The 19,892-nt window shown below is 50.0% G+C and overlaps 8 protein-coding genes and 1 non-coding gene across 10 annotated transcripts; 5 read left to right on the top strand and 4 right to left on the bottom strand.

Annotated features, from left to right (window-relative positions):
- Positions 1 to 4,763: 4,763 nt before the first annotated feature.
- P174DRAFT_458290 (uncharacterized protein) lies at positions 4,764 to 5,414 on the top strand (the record flags this gene model as incomplete). The annotated part of the gene is made up of 1 exon (XM_024829637.1): positions 4,764 to 5,414. The coding sequence occupies one exon, from the start codon at positions 4,764 to 4,766 to the stop codon at positions 5,412 to 5,414; it is 651 nt and encodes a 216-aa protein (XP_024686260.1).
- A 1,205-nt stretch (positions 5,415 to 6,619) lies between these two features.
- On the bottom strand, positions 6,620 to 8,746 carry P174DRAFT_439427 (bifunctional C97 family peptidase/thioredoxin family protein). Its single transcript, XM_024826796.1, has 4 exons — positions 8,637 to 8,746; positions 8,571 to 8,585; positions 8,293 to 8,514; positions 6,620 to 8,237 (listed from the first exon to the last, which is right to left on the bottom strand). Exons 1-4 carry the CDS (start codon positions 8,670 to 8,672, stop codon positions 6,756 to 6,758), a joined length of 1,755 nt encoding a protein of 584 aa, XP_024686259.1. The 5' UTR covers positions 8,673 to 8,746; the 3' UTR covers positions 6,620 to 6,755.
- Positions 8,747 to 9,120: 374 nt separating this feature from the next.
- Positions 9,121 to 10,080, top strand: P174DRAFT_449256 (EF-hand superfamily Ca2+-modulated protein). The gene is made up of 3 exons (XM_024828825.1): positions 9,121 to 9,179; positions 9,236 to 9,437; positions 9,506 to 10,080. Exons 1-3 carry the CDS (start codon positions 9,173 to 9,175, stop codon positions 9,870 to 9,872), a joined length of 576 nt encoding a protein of 191 aa, XP_024686258.1. The 5' UTR covers positions 9,121 to 9,172; the 3' UTR covers positions 9,873 to 10,080.
- Positions 10,081 to 10,151: 71 nt separating this feature from the next.
- P174DRAFT_t44 lies at positions 10,152 to 10,223 on the top strand. The gene has a single exon. It is a non-coding gene; the product is annotated as a tRNA-Glu (tRNA).
- A 249-nt stretch (positions 10,224 to 10,472) lies between these two features.
- P174DRAFT_510633 (ubiquitin-specific protease UBP1) lies at positions 10,473 to 12,607 on the bottom strand (the record flags this gene model as incomplete). The annotated part of the gene is made up of 2 exons (XM_024831696.1): positions 11,552 to 12,607; positions 10,473 to 11,501 (listed from the first exon to the last, which is right to left on the bottom strand). Exons 1-2 carry the CDS (start codon positions 12,512 to 12,514, stop codon positions 10,473 to 10,475), a joined length of 1,992 nt encoding a protein of 663 aa, XP_024686257.1. The 5' UTR covers positions 12,515 to 12,607.
- Positions 12,608 to 12,789: 182 nt separating this feature from the next.
- On the top strand, positions 12,790 to 13,430 carry P174DRAFT_418604 (Alb1 domain-containing protein; the record flags this gene model as incomplete). The annotated part of the gene is made up of 3 exons (XM_024824705.1): positions 12,790 to 12,805; positions 12,873 to 13,162; positions 13,221 to 13,430. 3 exons carry the CDS (start codon positions 12,790 to 12,792, stop codon positions 13,428 to 13,430), a joined length of 516 nt encoding a protein of 171 aa, XP_024686256.1.
- On the bottom strand, positions 13,049 to 16,430 carry vp16. Of its 2 annotated transcripts, XM_024823269.1 has the most exons (7): positions 16,209 to 16,430; positions 16,050 to 16,156; positions 15,850 to 15,978; positions 15,303 to 15,796; positions 15,158 to 15,252; positions 13,835 to 15,102; positions 13,049 to 13,718 (listed from the first exon to the last, which is right to left on the bottom strand). In XM_024823269.1, exons 1-7 carry the CDS (start codon positions 16,351 to 16,353, stop codon positions 13,470 to 13,472), a joined length of 2,487 nt encoding a protein of 828 aa, XP_024686254.1. In that variant the 5' UTR covers positions 16,354 to 16,430; the 3' UTR covers positions 13,049 to 13,469. The 2 variants fall into 2 exon arrangements, with proteins under 2 accessions (XP_024686254.1, XP_024686255.1); XM_024823270.1 differs by lacking the exons at positions 13,835 to 15,102; positions 15,158 to 15,252; positions 15,303 to 15,796; ... (1 more) ...; positions 16,050 to 16,156; positions 16,209 to 16,430 and having other exon boundaries at positions 13,049 to 13,720.
- Positions 16,431 to 16,626: 196 nt separating this feature from the next.
- On the top strand, positions 16,627 to 18,041 carry P174DRAFT_458285 (uncharacterized protein; the record flags this gene model as incomplete). Its single annotated transcript, XM_024829636.1, has 7 exons — positions 16,627 to 16,773; positions 16,832 to 16,978; positions 17,030 to 17,350; positions 17,402 to 17,563; positions 17,618 to 17,692; positions 17,713 to 17,771; positions 17,825 to 18,041. 7 exons carry the CDS (start codon positions 16,627 to 16,629, stop codon positions 18,039 to 18,041), a joined length of 1,128 nt encoding a protein of 375 aa, XP_024686253.1.
- Positions 18,042 to 18,063: 22 nt separating this feature from the next.
- P174DRAFT_510630 (putative 3-ketosteroid-delta-1-dehydrogenase) lies at positions 18,064 to 19,799 on the bottom strand (the record flags this gene model as incomplete). The annotated part of the gene is made up of 2 exons (XM_024831695.1): positions 18,185 to 19,799; positions 18,064 to 18,128 (listed from the first exon to the last, which is right to left on the bottom strand). Exons 1-2 carry the CDS (start codon positions 19,764 to 19,766, stop codon positions 18,064 to 18,066), a joined length of 1,647 nt encoding a protein of 548 aa, XP_024686252.1. The 5' UTR covers positions 19,767 to 19,799.
- Between the last annotated feature and the right edge of the window lie 93 nt (positions 19,800 to 19,892).

Below are 19,892 nucleotides of genomic sequence, written 5' to 3'. Positions count from 1 at the left end.
TGCAGGGTTGAATCCGGCATCATGGGCCTACGAATCTGGGTCTTGTCGATCTGGAATGTCGGGGGGGATTGGATGGTGATCCCGGAATGCTGGGGTGCTGCAGCTGCAGCGGCGCCCTTGATAATCTCCCATCAATCAATCAAGCCATCAAGGTATCAATATTTGCTAATTAGTAGTACAGAAGTACCTGCACTCTGTCGCCGGTGGCTTTGGCCTACGGGTAATGGAATGAAGGAGGAGCTACTGAACATGGGAGGGAATGGACAGATAGTCGTCGTCATCAAACAGTTATCGATCAATAAACTTGAGATGCAACATACCCTTGAATTCAATGCACATATTCCCCTTCTAGAAGGAACTTGTGAAGAGACAGGACCCTGCTGTCCTTATAAAATCGTCTCCTTTATTGACCAAATCAGGGAAAACTGCCATATTCAGGATGGACACATATCCGCCTTGGTCAATGCATTCCCACGGTCGGACAGAGCGTTCGACAATAGTAGTACGAGTAGTCATCCCTTGATCCGGGATTCGCGCCTCCCATCACCGTCTTTCATAGCTTGGACCTACACTATTGTAAATCCCGTCAAAGTGAGTGTTCATCAGACATCAATCTCCGCAATCCCGGACCCTGTCTCCTGGAAGCTGGGACCATAGCACGGCCATTTCCCGGTCTTCCGCGGCCCATCCCGTTCCCCCTGTCCCTTTTCCAAGGGAGTTGCCATGTCTAATTATGGGGTCTACAAGAAGACGTAATGTGATGGCTAACAGAAGACAAAAAGACGGAAACAAAGCGACGGAACGACCCCTTAGCCCTATTTTGTAATGATCGCTACCGCTCTAACTAAACTACTGTTGACTAGTGGGGATAGAGGTATCCGCCTGGATGGGTGCGATCGTCGATGTGGCTCCCCCGGGTATGTTGAAGGAATTCCGCGGTGGCTGAACCACGGCTGTTTGGGCGGTGATTGGGTCTTAGTCTTCCAATGTCCTTTTTGCTTTGATTGCTTGTGATCGATAGGTAGATTCGATGACTGGGTCTAGACTTTTGGGGCCTTGGACCTCGGGATAAGTGAGTACGAGGTACCCCCTGTTGATTGATACTGACAGTCGATACATCGAGTGTACTTTGGTCTCTTTTACTGCGTCGAAATAAGCTGTAGCTGTCATATTCTTCAGGTGTTTGAAGTATCTGCGGAGTAGAATTTGGAATCACATATTTTGATGCCTCGTCCGCATCGTCGGGTTGATAAAAGTACTGGTGCGTGGAGGGCGGTACACCTTTCCCGATCAGGTAATCGTGATTCTAAGTTGATTGCCCGATCGGGAATGTAACATGGTGCTCTGGACTCTATACAAAATAGTCGGTACTATCTATCTAGTAGTGTGCTCATCGCTGCCTTAACCAAAGTACGTACTTTGCTCCTAAGGCGTACCCAGCTGGATGGTTCTCAGATTTTGGGCGTCGGTGTCGGTACCTAGGGGAGACGTCCCCTCGGGTACACGTAGTGATCAACATAAGGACGAGCTAGTAGCTGAGAAGTGGAATCACTCTGAATCCTTTTGACCCGTTGCTAACATGTGCTCCCGCCCTTAAACATCCTGAGCTCATCTTAAGAGTGAATCAGGGGCATATTCTCGTCACGGAGCGGTTGACCATCTTCACGGGTCACTTCCGAGTGCGACTCCATCTGACATGTGTCATCTCGATGTGATTCCTCGTTGCTTGTGACATCGCTGAAATATATGACAGCCACCTATACTTGACCCTTGGTAGTACGGAGTATTTCCATTTCTAGTCAGGGGAGCTTCTGCGACGGAAAGTACTTGACTTGCGACGCAAAGAATTTGATCTTCCTTCTGTTTGTAGTAAATAGTCTAGAACAGGCCTTCATCTCTCTATGGACAAAGCACTAAACTGTATTGCCTAGTCGGTAGGAGCAGACGGAAGATTATCTACCGAGGGAGTCGCCCTCCATTTTTCCGTCCAGCTACCTAGGTACCATGAGTATAATTCCACGAGTCACAAGCTCGGTTGAAGTCACGGGGAAATCCGATCTGGCGAAGGAGTCGTGTTTCATATGTCTCATCCTGGTTGTTTAGTAGTGTAACTTAGTGTTGCCCTAAGACGGGGAGTTTTCCGGAGACGCGGGTCGGAGGCCGTTGGATGGGACAGAAGTGCCTATCTACGCCTCAGAGTTCCTACAACCTAACAACGAGGTTACTTCCAGTTCCCCGTACTCATAGGCTCCTCATTTATCCTTGGTTACTTCAGAGGGCTGGAACATGGTATCTAGCGGGGGAGGGGGTTGAAGACAAAGACACGGTTCAATAACCTAATTAATGGATTTGACTCGTCTCGATGTCTTTTGAAGCCGAGTCAAAAGAGCTCCGCGCCCCCGTCCCATGGTCTGGGTTTGAGTTATCATGTGTTTGAACGCCGAGGTACCACTGGTAGCTCTTTTGTGGGGGATGGATGCCTCACTTCCTCGGCAGGTGGGCGAACATCTCAGGAGGAAGAAGCAATCTGATTTTGGTCACAGTTTATCTCAAAGAGACTGCAATTCTTTGTACTCGAGTTAAGGCAAAAATGAGGATTTGGCTTGGTCTTATGGCGGTGGGCATGGCAAAATGAATTTTGCCGCGACCGCGAGATGCGACCGAAGGGACCATAAAATAAGGACCGAAATAAGGACACATGCGCACTAACTCTTCACAAATAGCCGGATCTCCACCGCGGATGCCGCGCAATTTACCGAGCTTTAGGGATAGAGAGGTCAGGTATTCTTTCCTTTTTCTAGCTCGTTATTTGGAAGCCACGATCAGGAGTCACTAGACCCAGTATTCAGAAGCCAGCACAAATGACCTTGGGCAGAGATCAGAACTTCACTATCAGCATTTGCAAAAATCAATCATCTCCCCGACTTTTTGTTTGTCGCCCTGACCGCCAGAATGAATGGCCAGGAAACAACACACCGATCGGGGCCTAAACAGTCGGCCTCTACCTATCTACGCGCAACGTTTGTAGTTTGATGTCTGGCTGGACCATCGATATGTATATGCTACCCCGTGTGGACTTGCGGACTTGCATCCGCCCGCTGTACGCACCTCTGTCGCATCGTGCATCCGCTGCGAGGAATGAGTCAAACAGTAGGAGCGGTGAAAATCGAGCTATCATCCTGTTGTGTGATTCGACCGCGCACATTGCTGTTTGAACTTGAATAGAGCAATCAGCTTTCAAGGTGTTGACCGCAAGAAATACAGGCGCGCTGGGTGTCAGAAGGAAGTGGTTTGATTGTCGCAAGGGTAGAAGGTGGCTTTCTTTTACTTTTTTCTCTCCGGATTTGATACGGAGCACATGTGGTCACTGGCGAGCAATGATGTGTTCGAATCGACCGCCAGAGAACTGGCGACCATGTTGACCACCACTAGGTATCAGCCTTCACTCCAGTGTTCGATCAAACCCCAAATAGATTTGTCGGGATGAAACGACTGTCAGAATGGGTGCCTTGTCTTACTCTTGTCTTGAAAAAAGTGATGCTACTCCGTGGAAGCTCAGGCTGCTGTTGCATAATGAAGCTCGTATATATGATAGTTGCCAGACGCCGAATTAGAGTCGGTCAGATTGCACGGGGTTCTATTTCGGCACTGATGATAATAATATCCGTAATGGGAAATAATACTCTGCCTCTGTTTTGGGGGATTATTCCTCCGGGAACTTCCCTAAAAGAATAATTAGTTATTTTGGGGGATTTTATTTATTTTAATTATTTTGTTGCTGACCGTTCCTTTCATTTATCCCTTCTTCCCCACGCCCGCCCCCAATCCGATCTTCCCCGGCCCGCGGTCCGGCGAAAGGGAAAATAAATAAATAAAGGATTTAAAAAAATAATAATAATAAAAGAAAATAAAATATTCGGGTGAAAGAAATTAAATAAATGCAACGAACAAAGGCCAGAAGATATAGAAAAAGATAGGTCCACGCCCACTGGACCAGGATCTTCTGCTGTCAGATTGTTTCTACTCTCTGTCAAACAGCTTCACATCCAAAGAACGAAGTACCTAATATGGGTTCGCATTATCCTTCCACATCCATATCAAACCGGACTGATCGATTTCGACGACCTGTATACTACTGCTACGCTTAAGACCTTCGACTCATACCATCTCCTTCTCACATCCAACCATCTATTGCATACATACGGGGCGCCCCTTCCGCCTGATCGCCGTGGTCGCAGACTGTTGTTACTCACCCCCCTTTCAGCTCTTGATCGTTGGATCTTCGGGCGGCAGTTTTAAATCAGGAATAAGAAAATATACACCCGATTTTCTGCACCTGTGTGGTATTTTTGATTGCAGAGTGGTGGGGTCCAAGCATTTTTCCCTATTTTATTTTATTGTATTTTATTTATTATTTTCCAACCCCCGCGACGCCTTATCTGTTGGGATATGCAAGGGAGTCCAGACTTCCCCGATCATCGATCTGGCCATCTATCTATATACATATACCCAGATACCCATTATTCACTGCTGCCACCTTCTCATCAGCAGTAACAACAACAACAACAACACCACCATTCACTCTTGTCAAAAGAGTATTTATCCCTTTGATTCCACCATCTCCTCTCCACTCTCCATACTCTTACACACGTCCACATACTCCTACCTCTTCGACTGCTTCCAACGCGACACCTTCTCCTTGGTATCACACCTGTTCCAATTCTACCAAGATACAGAGAAGGCACTCCAAACACACCGGAACAATGTATCCCTGCCTCGCTTTCAGTCACAACCAGTCCAGTATCAGGTCCACTCCGAGCGAAGCCAGCCCGACCCTCATCAACCATGTTTCCACCATCACTGACAGCTTTATGGGCGATGGCTACTTCAACTCCTTCGACTCGGAGGTTCCTAGAGCTCCTCCCCCATCTCTGGACAACGATACTCTACTCGATATTCATCCCCGCAAGACCTCCTTCTCTGATGTCCTTGGAATGAGCAGCGCCTGTGCTTTTCCCTCTTGGCCCAAGCGCCCCAGTCTGCTGAGCTCAGACTCGGAGGGATCCACTGCTTCTGCTTACCTCTCGGACGAGGACCTACTGTTCTCCAGTGGCCCTGCTTCCTCCTCAGAGTCCGCTATTGAAGAGGAATCCGCTGCTCAGGAACCGGCCATGGGCGCTCATTCCTTGACCACCGAACAACAGATCCAGATGGTGCGCGCTGCTGTCGAAGAAGAAGCTCACCGCGCCCGTTTCCTGGCTCAAGTTCAAGCACATGCGCGCGCTCAGCAAGCTCTCCGTGTAGCTCAGATGGCTGCAGCAGAAAAGGAGAACACAAAGAGCAAGAAGCGCAGAACTTTTTCGGACAGGAAGAGACGCGCGACATTGGTCAGGATCGTTTCCAGTCGTTCTTAGAGCATTGGGGGGTTTGTCATCGCATCTTTCTTACTTTTGTTACACCATAATCGTCATGATACTGCGATACCCCCACTGCTCGCCTTGGTCCACCCCACGTCTTTTCTTTACAGCTTGTTTCATCGGACTCCGGAGTTCTGGCATGTCAGCTGCATCGCCACTGCATAGCGCTTTCGATTCTTTCTTTATTTTCCCATTTTGAGCCTCCTTCAACAGCTATCGGCACTCCTATTCCTCGAACCGCAGCAAATGATAGCATCTGCCTGCTGTCAGATGCATAGTGGAAGGCACCTGCTCTGGACCTTTCTGGAAAGGATGAGCAAAGCGCGAGTCTCCGGCGATGACGCGAGAGAGGATATGCACGTGCATCACTCAGGGTCTCATGCGGCGACTTGGTTGGTTGGTGAGGTTTGCGCCGACGCAGGCGTACGGAATTCCAAGGCCGACTGGCCACGCCGTGATTTGCTGCCCGAAACGGGCGGTCTGATTACATAATTTCCCCCTCGCTGACGGCGCATTGCAACCAAAATCAAAAAATAGACCAACTGGTCATCCCCCTCCTTCTGCTGGCCGGTCTCCGCCCTGTTTCCCTTCCCTCGCCTGCTTATCGTCGTGGCGTTCTTTCGTCTGCAACACTGACAGGGGGTTCTTGCGCCACGGATCAGCCTATCAATCTTCACGATCTCACCGCCATTGTGCCAGGCGCCTTCGATCAAGTCATTGTACCTAATCACAATGACTCACCCGAGATGATGCTGTCGCAGTTGCTGTCCAGGCCTGATGGCCATCTCGAGTCTTCCCGGCCCGGTCTTATCTGCCTCCTTTTACATCACATTTTCTTTTCTCGTTGTTCTGATGCGTTGTCGCGATGGCGTTGGTGGGCATAGCCGGCGCTCTGTCCTCTCCATATTTCGGGCTTATTCTTTCTTCGTTTCTTCATCATCAGCGAGCATGAGACCCATCTGTCCTACCTTGTTTTTTAGCGTTTGATATCCTGTGTTTAGATACCCAGTCTTGTACTTTGGTCACATCCTGTTCTGGCGTCTCATACCCCGAGTCTGTTACATCACAGCTCTTGCGTTGCTTTCGTGTTCTGGTCGGATTTTGAAGCATATCTGCTAGCATAGCTTGCACCGCATGAGGTAGCATAGCATAGCATTGCAAATACTATTAATTCGGGTGCATATGTTTAATCTCTTCCATGCAAGTAGTTAGAATAATGTATTCGAGATACATACAATCCACTGTAACATTCACCTGGACAAGTACTCTTCCAACAAGTGCTCTAATCATTACTGTATTATGATGTCCTAAGATACAATTGAAGAAATCTATAGTACTCTACAGCCCCTTCCCAAGCAACTCCCCACCAACCTCCCTGATCAACCCCTCCTTCGCAAAAACCTGCATCTCCCCCTTGGCCTTCACCGTCTCCGCAATCCCCATCGCCCGACAAAGATCAACGACCGCCCCATCCGCCGGCGCCTCGTAGACCAGTAACCCCAGCGCAAACAAGAGCCCATGCAGGGCCTCCGCGCTCTCCGCTTCTTGGGCAATCGCTTCAACCAGCGACGCGGTGAGCTCGACCTGTTCCTCCTCAGTGAGTTTATCGGGGTGGCCGGCGAAGCGCGCGTTGTGGTTTGCGGCGGAGAGGTTGTAGGCTAAGGAAGCGGCGACGGTGCGGAGGTTCGGATGCGGGTCTAGGAGGGAGGAGGTTGTGAGGGTTAGGACTGTGGTGTGGAGGTTGTTGTTGTTGGCGGCGTTTGTGGTGAGATGGTCGAGGTAGAGTGGGGAGCTGAAGAGGTTGCAGATGAGCTGGAGCATGACGATGCGGAGGTTGTAGGGGCAGGAGGAGAGGTTTGTGGATGGGGACAGCAGGGTGAGGAGGGTGGTGTGGTTGGGTTCTTCGGCGAAGAAGCTTGATACCCTTGTGTCGAGGAAGAGGAGGCGGGCGAGGTCGACGAGCGCGAAGTGGTTCTCTGGAGGGAGGGCGTGGAAGGTGGACTGGAGGTAGGAGGCGAAGGTTGGGAGGGCGTCGGGAAGGGCGACGTCTGCTGCTGGGCTGGTGGGCGTGGTTGATGATGAGCGGGCGGTGATGAAGGCGATCATGGACCTGAGACGCGGGTCCTCGTGGTGCGGCTGGAGTTTCTGAACTAGTTTGTCTAGCGGAGGGACCTTCTTGTACATGACGAAGTTGGATAGATGACGCTGAAAGCTGGGGAGATGGAGTTGGCGATGGCGATGTGTCGGATGGGCCATCTCGATGAGTAGACGCACGTTGCCGCGCAGCTTGGCCGAGTCTGCACCGCTCCATTCGTCGAGTTTCTTGCCCTTTAGGAACGTCATAAAGGTCGGCGTCGCTCGTACCCCGTACTTCATGCTGACGTCGTAGGCGGCGCTGATGTCGACCTTGATGAGGACGGCCTTGTCACCTGCCTCCTCCGCCAGTTCATCGTAGGTAGGATAGACAACTTTGCAGGGTGGACATGTCGCTGAGGTGAAGAAGATGACTGCACACGATTTGACCGCTGATTCGAGCTGTTCCTCGAGCTGGCTGACGTTGCTGACCTGTCGTACAGTGCCAGGTCGCGCTGGCCCTGCAGCTGTGACTGGTGCCCTGGGAAGCGGCTGAGGAGCCGGCGCTGCAGCCTGCGTCACACCGCGCAATGCCTGTTCAATTTGCGGCTTCATCATCTGCCCAAAAGGGGTGCTCAAGAATGTCTGAGGCAAGTTTTGAATGTGCTCTGGGATGCTCTTTCCGACCAGGAACATTGCAAGATCCTGTGTGAAATTGTTGCAATTGTGCAAAAAGAGGTCATACGACTGTCGGTGACGCTTTAGCTTATGCCTAATGCGAGGGTGAGTAAGAGTGCCATACCTCTGGCGTATAAATCGACGCAAGCGACTGGATATACTCTTCGACCACGTCGATGGGGAGCTCGGTTTTCCCGAGAAGCAACCTCTCCATTGGCTGTCCGTGATGTGTACTGCCAGGGACAGATGTTTGAATTCCTTGGCCGAAGTAGTACTCGACCCCGTTGAGTACAATAGACGTGTGATATATCGCATCGATATAAGTTCCAGTCAATGCCAACGAATACTGCAATATGTCAGGACAACCACTGCTGGGTCTGGGAATGTGCGGTAAAGCCATACCATTCTTGCGAGCCCCTACAGAGCACATTAGTATATGCAAAAAAAGTACTTCGCAGATAATCCTACCTTGGAGAGGTCATAGACATAGAGCTCTACATCCATCTTGATGTGGATGAGGCAGGAACGAGTCCAGTCGAATCAAATGAAGACCTTACTTGACAACAACAACAACGGCCTGTATTCCAAGAGAAGATCAATAAAAAAAAACTATCTTAGATTTGTCAAAAGATTTGATGTGATCGACCGGCTGCATCTGCTACAAAAGTTGCAGGAAATACAGGCACCAATTGGATCACGTCAGCCGATCTCCGTCACGAGGATTCCGTCATGTTCGATCAGATACTATCCTACTGGCATGTGTCTAGAATGCTATCTTATCATGCAGAAAGCCTTTGATTATCGAAACCCAAAACCGCAATTGCTGGAAAGTGTCCCATGAGGCCCCTGACAAAAAGCCCCTGGTAGAAACTCTGTAGATCTTATCGCGAAGCTATCACCCATGGACCACTCGGAGATCATTCCTTCTCCGCACCCACATCTCTTCCTTTGAAGACAACATCTCCAAGTCAACTGCGCCATACTCTGCACTTCAACCCTGCGACATGGTATGTTCCCACCTTTCTTCTCTTTTCCATCACCAGCGCCACTAATTCACCATCCTTCAGCCCCAAAGAAGCGCAGCGCCCCCGCCACCTCATCAGCCCCAAAGAAAGCACGCCAATCCAAACTCGCCAAAGAAAACGACATCAGCGCCGAAGAAGAAAGCGAGATCAAAGAAGTCTTCCATCTCTTCTCAACCACAGCCGAAGAATTTTCCAATGAAAAAGAAGGCGTTATTCCCCGCGAGGACGTGCGCAAAGCGCTCGTGTAGGTCCTGCCCATTTATCTACAACTCCAAACCCAGCGTGGAACGCGGTATTGACGGAACGCAAAAGAGCGCTAGGTCTCCCTCCTTCCGACTCAAGCGAGCTCCACTCGATTCTCTCCGCGGTCGATCCAACGAATACCGGCTTCGTCCCGTATGCGCCATTTGTGTCAGTCGCGGCGGCGAAATTGAGGTCGCGGTCTGATGAGGCGATGTCCGCAGAGGTGGATGCGGCGTTTCAGCTTTTCACGAAAGGAACAGATGGGCCGATTACATTGGGGCATCTGAGGCGCATTGCGCGCGAGCTGAAAGAGGATAACCTCGGTGATGACTTACTCAGGGATATGATTCTTGAGGCGAATGGTGGCGCCGGACTTAACGCCGGAGTTACGCTGGAACAGTTTCATGATGTTATGACTCGGGCTGGGGTCTTTTGATCGCGCTTTGTTCCATTATCTTCTTTTTGGGTGGGTTAAAGGCGTTCGAGGTGGTGTACAGTTTTAGCGGGTGCCTAGGTTGGGGGTCTCATGTTTATGTCTTGTCGCATCTTGTTACACATACTGAGCTAGGTTTCATCTGGTGCTCTTCTGCTTTCATCAGACTACATATCAAGCTGTACCGACTCGACGTTGTCGGAATACAAGTACATTCCGAGGTCAAGGTGTCAGTATGGGAATGCGACATATAGCATAATTTGTAAAATCTTTCCATCACAATCCGATGTGGTGTAATGGCTAACATCGCTGTCTCTCACACAGCAGCTCGGGGTTCGATTCCCCGCATCGGAATAACTTTTTGCACATAGTCGAAAGACATTAACCGTTTTGACAAGAATCCAAATTTTTTTCAGCGGGATATATATGCATGGTATTACTTGCTCTTATTTTGATAGGTTTTTGAATTATACTAGAACAAGTTTCGCTTTCAGAACAAAGCTCGGGAGAAGAACGACCATCCATGAACGCCTAAAACATGCGCAGTTGGGGTATCATTATAAACAGTATACATAATTCGGAAAGTGTTGGTTTAGGCCGTAGTTAAGGCGTAACCTCAACAGAAGATTTGCCCAGTGAACTTGCATGATCATCAGTCAGAAGCTGAAGCTTGTCAAGGGGCACATCGAATCTGTCTGTAGCGGATACGCTTGTCGCCGGGGAGGTATCAGGAGAACCGTCGGTGATCGTGGACGTCGTAGACATATCGTTTGATGTTGCGACATTGCATACGGACTCGAGTTTCTTGCCCTCCACTGCGTATGTTCCCTCAGTCCGAGTATATTCTGAGCGCTGCCGATCGACGGCTTCGTAAAACAGCATAAAAGCACCACCCTGAGACATCACGCTTGCCTCACTGACCATTTGTACATCGTCGTCACTGAGTCGGAACCACCGTTCAGCCTTGTCCTTCTCACCATCCGCCTCCAGCACGGTGTCTGGAACGTGGGCCGGGAAAAGATCAGACGGGTATTTCCTGTAGCAGATATAATGTCCATTCTCGTGGCGGCCATAGTGCGTAACCACCGCCCGCAACTCGAAGAAGCGGCCGGAGACATCGGAAGCCGACCCAGCTTCAGGGAGCATAGACTCCCTAGGGTCGGTACCCCATCTTTCGGTGTCCATCTGACCCCAACTGGATGACTTTGTCCCCAGACACCATTCATTCAAGTCAAGTACATTGGGAAACCTGACGGCAGCATAATTCTTCCTGAGCATCCCTGTATTCTCATCAAACATGCTTCGGTTGATATGTATCACAAGGCATTTCGGCGTTCTCGCGATTACCGCCTGTCTTGATTTGGTCGACGTGACGCGGTTCTTCGACGGAATATGACACTTCTTCGACAAGGTCTTTTCCGCAAAATCATCCTCTTCTAGTGCTTCCTCAACAGCCCGCAATCGCTCTTCAGCGGAGGTCCGGAGCGCTCCTGAGACTTTTGAGGAGTCAGGTGTATCTGGCAGCTTCATGTCTTCTTCGATCTGTTTAAGAAGATTTTCTAGCTGGTCCTTGGCGCGTAAAAGGGTGCACTTTGCACATTCCACACCTTCGATGGGCTCGAGGTGCATATACTGATCAAGGCATTGCCGTACGTCGTATTCGTGTTGCCCCCAAGTGGCACCGTAAGGCAGTTGAACGGAATGAGGGAAAGACCCTCGGTCCAGCCGCATTTCATGCAACCTACTCTTTGCGCAAGAAGGCCCTCTAGAGGGTTGCGCGTCGGGTGCCGTTCAGTTGCACAAGGAGATGGAACGTCTGCGTCATCCGCATCTGTATGTGAAGCTTCTGCCCCGATGATGTTCTCGACCGGCCCTGCCATTTTCAACCCCAAATTCCTCGTCCGGCGTTTCGTAGCCTGTTGCACCTCGTGATCGACCTGGCCCACAACTTTCGAAAAATATTCCTGCGCATCCTGCTGCTGCCAACTGCTCATCGACTTGAGCTCCGCCGGAATCCACAGCCGCTGATCATGATTATCAGCACTGTTTAATCGCTCGATGACGCCTTTGAGAGCCTGATGAGTCGAAAAGGATCCTTTATCCCCTAATGTCCGGATGTTGCGCTCCAAGAACTCCGCAAGCGAGCGCAGAGATGCTAGACCCTGAATGATGCTATTCTGGTAGCATGAATTGTCCCAGTTTCCGAGTCCCGGGGGCAGATTGTCCTTGGCGCCGAGTAACGCTGTACCGAATCCTGAAAAGGTCGTAGAACAGGGAAGAAAGGAGGAGAGGGAGGAGTTGTTGAGTCCAAGGATACGTTGCATTGCTTCGCTCTTCGCTTGAAAGTTCATGGAAAGAAGGTCCTTGTCAGTTGAATCTAGGTTCGATGTCTTCGAATCCAGGGCAACAACTATTCGAGACGGTGTCAAATAGACTATGAGGTTCCACAGAGCTCGTGGTATCGAAATCGGCGCAACTCCGAGGTAATTTAAGACAAAATAAGCCAAAAGGCCAGCCGCAACTCCGTAGGTCAGAGTGTTATTATTACTCTGCAACTGCTGCAGAAACGTCTCATGCTGACTATTTTGAGGGTTGTGGAAAGGACTCTGAGCGAGGAAGTCGAATCCCCCTCTTCGAGCATTCATGGCTAACCAGAAGTAAAAAACGACGACAGCATAGAGTCTTTTGGAGCATCAAATGAGAGCGGAAGGTTAAAGAAGATGGTGTTGCATCTGTATGGAACAAGGATTGTCTTTCGCCAGCTCGCGTCAGCCTTTCGAAAAGAAGCCGCGGGCTGCGGTTGCGGTCTCTGTCGGTCACCGGAACTTTTCTTCCTATCGATAAGCGGCTTCTCCACCCACATCAACAACTTTGTCCTGACTATTTTTTCATTTCTCATTTCGAGTATCTTAAACACAAAATGGCCAAAGCGAGACGTAAGTTTTCTACGAAGTAACTACGAGCGAAAGTACGATTTGATGCTAACGTCACTCTGAATTATAGCCAAGTCGATACATTCTCGCGCTGCTCGGCGGGCGGCTTCCCCAAGTCTCGATGTCGACAAGTCGTTGACTTCACTGCCACGAGCCGAAAACACTGTCATACAGCGAGAATCTGTTCTGAACGAACGCGCCAATGCTGGGGTGTCGAAAAAATCAAAGGCCAAGGCCAAAACAAGAGCACAGCGCATGAGACAACAAACGGCCATTGAAAGAGCTGAAATTGTCTACTCTCGGCTGGAGAAGAAGGTGGCCAAGAGTGTCTCCCGGGGTAAAACGGTCAAAGCACGCAGGGTATGAAGGTTTCTTGTCTATGTCTGTGAGAATGCTAACGCTGACATGTGTCGTTCAGTCTGACTGGGAATCTTTAAATCGCAATGTATCTGGGTCCATGTTCGAAGCTCTTCAAGAGCAGGATGATGATACCCATCTCGATGATGCTATGGTCGATGTTGCTGGTGCGCCGGCAACCAAAAAGCGGACATCAAAGCCGGCGGAGGTCACGCAGAACCCTGTGGCAAATGAGCATGCCGACATCGACGTTGATGATGACATTACTTGAGATTCTCGATGGAATAAGACAATGAATATCTCGAGTCAGCTATCTTCTTGGTCTGAGCTGATTGATCATTCGCTCAATTTCAGCAACGGCTGGTCCCGAAGCTTTTGCCCGAAGGAGTTCAAGAGTATTGACGTCTTTTGCTCTGTGGGCTTCCTCTCCGGCTTTTACGATCATTCCACATTTCACCCACATCTCGATCCTCTCCTCGACGGGCAGGTTGGTGCATTTCGAAATAAATAGCGAAGCTAGCTTGGTGTTGCCAGCACCTAGGACTTCATTATAGAAAGGCTATCACGCTGTATGTGAGTATGTGTTTTTATCAGGACGTGGGTAGTGCTCAATGAAATATCAGGATGTGGGGAGTGTTCAATGAGATATTAGGATATGGGTAGTGTTTTACTTACCTCCCACCCAATCGGGGATTTCTTCTTGGCCATCTCTTCCAATTCACCCCAGTCTCTCTTAGCGACCAGGGCTCTTAATCGCAACCACCAATAAGTCTTCTCCGGCATCCTGAACTCGCTCTGAATCTTATGCGCTCGTTTTCCGTAGCCCGATTTGATCAGTCTGTAGATGGTATCATTCAAGCTGAGGCCGACAAACTCTGAGCGATCTGCAATGTCTTTGTCCAAAGCCTCTTGGACCTTGAGTAATTGTGACGCTTCAGAGAGCAGTTTCTGCTGTAGAACCGCTTTTGCATCCTTAGAATCCGATAAGAGCTTCGATGCGAGAAGGAGTTTCTCAGTTTTATGCGGTAAGTCTGTCGCATTCAGTGCCTCCGATAGGACGACATTTGACCCATCGATAGGGCGGTCATCCTGGTAGAATAGATCTTTCAGTAACTCTGTATCTTCCCCTCGAGCATTCGCTTCGACCAATGCCGAGGCAACGGGCCGGGTGTTGATCATCCTAAAGAAGCTGGCGAGAGGGAGTTTGCTCTTCAAGTGCAAGAGTACATAGATGACAAGATCATCATCTCCACTCTCGATCGCCTTGTCCAGGGCGACTTCGTCTTCTTCCATCTTCAGCAGCAGCGGAACTTGCTTACCACCCCGCGGTTCGTGATTCAGAAGCTGTGTGGCCAGGTGAGCGCGTCCTTCGTCGTATGCAGCTTGAGCAATCTGCTCGAAGGATATTCCGGGCTTGCCTTCCAATTTCTGCACAATGAGTTTGCAAACGGCTTCGTCGTCGACTGTGGACACCTTGACCTTCTGGCTGGCCCAGTGAACATAGATCTTGTCCGCTGGAATCTGAAGATATTCGGATATTCGGATGGAAAGCAGATATTCATGGCGGTTAACCAGACGCTCGATGAGCTTCTCCGGTGTGAGTCGCAGATATTGCTCATAAGAAATAGGCAGCCCTATTTGGTAGTCCCTCACTGCTTTCAGCACTCGAAGTTTCTCCGTCATTTCGACGAACTCATCGCTGTTGTACAGATCCAAGACAGACTTCCCATACGAAGCAGCTTTCAGCAGCCTCTTCTGCCAGTAGACATCAAATTCATGACCCGCAGCCTTGACACAGATATCTACCGCTTCTGGTAAACTGGAGCGAATGCGTTGTATGTTTTCATCAGCCTTGGGCGACTTTTTCTCCAAGAGATCTACCGAATCCAGAAGGACCGAAGCTGGGCTTGTGGAACCAAGCCTGAAGATGGCTTCAGTGACATCTGTACCGAGCCTACTTGTTAGCCGTCGCTATGCCGCAAATCGTGCTCCCCTTACCTATAACTTTGTGTAAGAACTCGCAGTTATCGTTCGTAATCAATCGGACTCCATCACATTCGGGTATCACATGCACAGTGCCATCGTAGTAATACCTTCACATGGTAAGTTTCTGCAGACAGGGAGATCAAAGAAGATGACTCACTTAGCAGCAGCGCCGTTGGGACCGATGAGATGTATCTCATCCTCCCATGCAATGACAACAGCGTCATCACCACACCAGTCGACGGTACGAGGAGTCACTCGAGATTGTGGGTCATATTCGGTGTGTTTACTCTGAAAATCACTGCTCACTACCCAGACCTGCCCCTCGGCGGTGTAAAGGGCCACGAATCGACCAGTAGGTGATACGCTTGCATGTTTGAATGGTCCATTCTGAAGCACTTTGTCTTCTGCTTCTGAAGAATCAACCAAGAATATAGTCTTGTCGACTGCCAGTAGCACCTCTACTGAACGAGAAAGAGTATATGGTGGCGGAATCAAAGACCAAGAAGAAACTTCTCCTTCTGGACACGGCGCTAGCAGCTTGGGTCGCGGCTCATCATAGTTTGAGACAGCAATCAGTTGGTTATTTGAGAGCAGAGCGACAAAGCCGTTATTCCAGAACTTGCATGCTCTTACGCCATATTCTTCAGCTCCCTGCCAGATAAGTTTAGCATTCATGGCTCTGCTATATACTTAAACTGACTCACATTTCCTAGAGAAAAGGATGTAAAGTCGCCATACAAGCCGAAATATCTGCGGACTGTTCCGTCTTCTGTGATGACTAGCAACTCTTCTTTTTCGGACCAGCCGAGCCCTCGAATCGTCCCATGTTCCCACTACAGGATTAGCATGAGTACGTCAACATCGCAGGCTTTAGCTTTGCCTGATTATATGGCAGGAAGCTTACATTGATGCGATTTATGTGCTTTCCAGAGCACGAACAGATGTCAATGCTTGATCTAGCTGTATGTGCATCACGAAACATGTACGGCTTGCTTTCGTCCCGATGAAGTGCTATTCATCTCATCAGCCATTGAGACAGATAATAATCACGCTTGTAACATACCAATAGCTCCTCCATATGGGGCGCCGGCGACAATGTAGTTGTCCAAGTCCACATCCTCGTCAAAGATAGCGTCATACACGGAGACTTTCCTGTAAAAACTGTCCCCTAGTCGCGCCCAATTCGCAAGAGGATTTGACGGCGCCATTAATTGTGCTTATTTATATTCATTGATGAAAGATACACAGTGCAGAGACACGTATCAGTCCAATGCGGTAGTGAGCTTGGACTGATTGACCGCGGTCTGTTGCCTTCCTATCCGAAGGTCGACATGGGGTCCTGCTCCTGCGCTAATCCCGATCTGGTCAAACTATACCTTAGGCATCATTACGTGCCATTACGCCTTGTTACCTAGCTTTCATCAAACAGTCATCCATTTCGCTTCGAGTAGCGTCAACACCATGGCCCAGGAGCAATCGTCATGAATGATAAAGGAGACATAAGCGATCTTGTCTCGGATCTTTCAGATCTTGAAGTCGCGCTTCTACTATCTCTTGCTGCTCATGAACATTGTCTAATTGAGACAACAAATGACTGCATCCATGACGTTGCGAAAGAACTGGCCCTGGTAATTTTGTACACTGATTGTTCGCTCCTTCCTCAACAAGCTTCTAATACCTTTATAGATATGCTCGAGTGTCTTCGGCCGCACGTGCAAAATTCTGGAATGCTCGTCAGCTACCTCCTTTGAGGATTTTTACTCCGAAGTTCTACTGTCGGACGTATCCAAGGCGAATGCGCCCTACTCACGCCTGCGTAAGGGGGCTGAATCTGTATGGTGATAGCCACAGACTTGACTACACGACTAGGACTAACCATTCTAGTTGTCAACCCATCACAATACCACGGAGGCAAGAGATCGTACGAGGTCTCCTGGTTTCCGCAATGTCTTTGGGGACAAGAAAGTCGTCGACGTCGTTATCGCCAAGAACTTCAATTATGTTGATGGGGTTGTACAACTTCATGCGTTGGAGGTAGGATTTCTGAATCATCACCACGATACTTGGCTGAACCATCGACAGTTGATGCGCTCCAAACGGTTGAATACAAATCATGGGCCAATAGAGGCTCCGCCTGACTTCCTCTTCGTCCCTCTTGTGGTGCGCGGCTCGGACCAGCTTAATCCTCGCTTGAATCATCACCTGGTGCGCGCCTTTGTTTGTGCAATAGATGTCTGTTCACTGACCTCCAACCAGAACGACCACCTCATCCTCTCTCACTTTCATGATCCTACGGACGGCTATGTTCATCTGGAAGAAAATACCGACTGGCTCTCAGATGGACAATTGTCAGCCTCGTCTGTAGTCCGTAAATCGGATGCTCAGCTAAAGAATCAGAGTCTAGCGGTTGACCAAAAAGTATGGTGTCCTTCTACCTCTGGACTGGCCGCCTGCTAATGAATTGGGTTAAAGTTACTGGACCAAATACAACAGCTAAGCACCTCCGTCTCAGTTGGCGCAGACATAATACGGTATCAGCAAGATATTGTTGTATTCTTGCGACTAAGCCGCGCTGTTGCTGGGGCATCACAGCACGATCAAACATGCAATTTACGAAACTCTCAAAGTATGTCCAGCTAATCTGTTTCCCTAAAGAATGCACCTAATTATCCCTGGCAGATTACTCGCAACATTACACGGGATTGACTATTTGACTCCCTCGATTGTGGCTTTGGCGGCAAGGAAAGCCTTTCGCCATCGAATTGTCCTAGCAGAACCTGAAGATGACAGAAGTTTGCAATACGGGAGCGACATACAGGCCGTGACTAAAGTCCTTTCTCAAGCCAGTCCGGATTCCATACTGGACGGTGTTCTGGCACTGGAGCCTCCGTTATGAATCGACAAATAATTGATACAGCTCACGAGGACTGTGTCGCAGGGGCCTTCGCCAAACTTTCGGCCATGGCAATGCCTGCAGCTCGTCCTGAGAAAATGCAGCCCCCAGAAACGTGCCTTCAAGGGAATTGTAGCCATGCACACCTCCACCTCCAAAACCTGCAACTTCACCAGCAGCGTACAGGTTCGTGAAGCGAGTCCCGTCCTGACGAATAACATTCGCGCTCAGGTCTGTCTCTAGTCCACCGAGGGTCTTTCTGGTGAGGAGGTTCATTCTGACGGCAATCAAGGGTCCGTGGCTCGGCTCTAAGAGCTTGTGAGGTTTGACAACTCTGCTGAATTTATCAGGCCAGAAGTTGCGGGCATTCTGGATTAGCATCAACTGCGCGTCTTTGCTGTAGCTGTTATCTACCTGTGCATCACGGAGCTGAATTTCCCGTTTAACTTGGTCCATATCCAGAGGAGGACCTCCATGTTTCTGTCCGAGGTCGTCCATTCTCTCAAGTAGATCATTCAGAGACGTCGCCACGATGAAATCTTCTCCATTCTTCATAAAGGCCTGTACAGGGCCCGTGCCGTTGGAACCGAATATCCGCTGAAGCAGAAGGAGGATACTTTTCCCGGTAATATCCGGGTTCTGTTCTGACCCAGAGAGGGCGAATTCACGGGCGATGATGCTTTTGTTCAAGACAAACCAGGTATAATCATATCCCGTCGAGCATATATGCCGTAGAGTAGCAAGCGTATCGCAGCCTGGATACAAAAACGGAGGCAACCGCTTTCCCGTAGCATCAAGCCAGAGAGACGATGGTCCAGGAATGACTCGAATCCCATGCTTGGGCCAGATCGGGTTCCAGTTGGTCAATCCCTCAGTGTAATGCCACATCCGGTCGCTGTTGACCACACTGGCTCCGGCTTTCTGGGAGATATCGATCATGCGCCCATCAACATGCGCAGGAACCCCCAGCACGAAAGACTGCGGCACCTTGGGACCCAGCCGATCCACCGGCCAGTATTTCTTCACCAAATCCAAGTTCCCGCCAATGCCACCTGAGGAGACAAGCACCGCAGCGCCCCGAAGCTCAAAGGTACCAACGCTCTTCCGCGAAGAAGCAACGCCTCGCTCTACGTCTGTCGGCTCCAGCACCTGCCCACGAACACCCACTGCAGCTCCTGTCTCCCCATCAACGATGATTTCATCAACCTGATGCCGGAATCGAATCTCAACCAGCCCTTTCTTCGCCGCTTCTTTCACAGGACCAGCGAACGCCTCGACGATCGCCGGCCCCGTTCCCCATGTGAGATGGAATCGCGGAACAGAGTTGCCATGGCCGCCAGCCTGCCCACTGCCCCGTTCAGCCCAGCCCACACTAACGAACCGCACGCCCAATGCGCTGAGGTAAGACTCCATCTGATCTGTCGCAAAGTTCACGAATGCTTCCGCCCATTTTCTGGGCCAATGGTCCGTTTCGCGGTCGAATGCTGCGCTGCTGAACCAATCCTCCATGGCCAGTTCTCGACTGTCGCGGATGCCGAGTCGGCGCTGGTTACTTGAGTTTACGCAGAAGATTCCTCCCAGGGACCAGAATGCTTGTCCGCCGAGGTTGGCTTCGTTTTCCTGGTCGACGATGATGGACCGGATATTGCGGTTGGAGAGCTCGTAGGCCGCTACAAGGCCTGCTAGGCCGGCGCCTACTATGACAACGGGCTGGTCATTCGTTGTCATTGTGTTTGGAGTGTATATCTCGGAGTTTAAGATGTCTTTGGAAGCATGAGTCTGGTTGTTCATGCATATATAATTGCGTGCTGACGTTGCCCACTTGCCAGGATCTTGCGCCTACCGAGGTACTTG

This window comes from Aspergillus novofumigatus (genome assembly GCF_002847465.1).
Source record: "Aspergillus novofumigatus IBT 16806 chromosome Unknown P174scaffold_2, whole genome shotgun sequence".
Classification (NCBI taxonomy): Eukaryota; Fungi; Ascomycota; class Eurotiomycetes; order Eurotiales; family Aspergillaceae; genus Aspergillus; species Aspergillus novofumigatus.
This window is presented reverse-complemented; position numbering and strand designations above follow the sequence as displayed.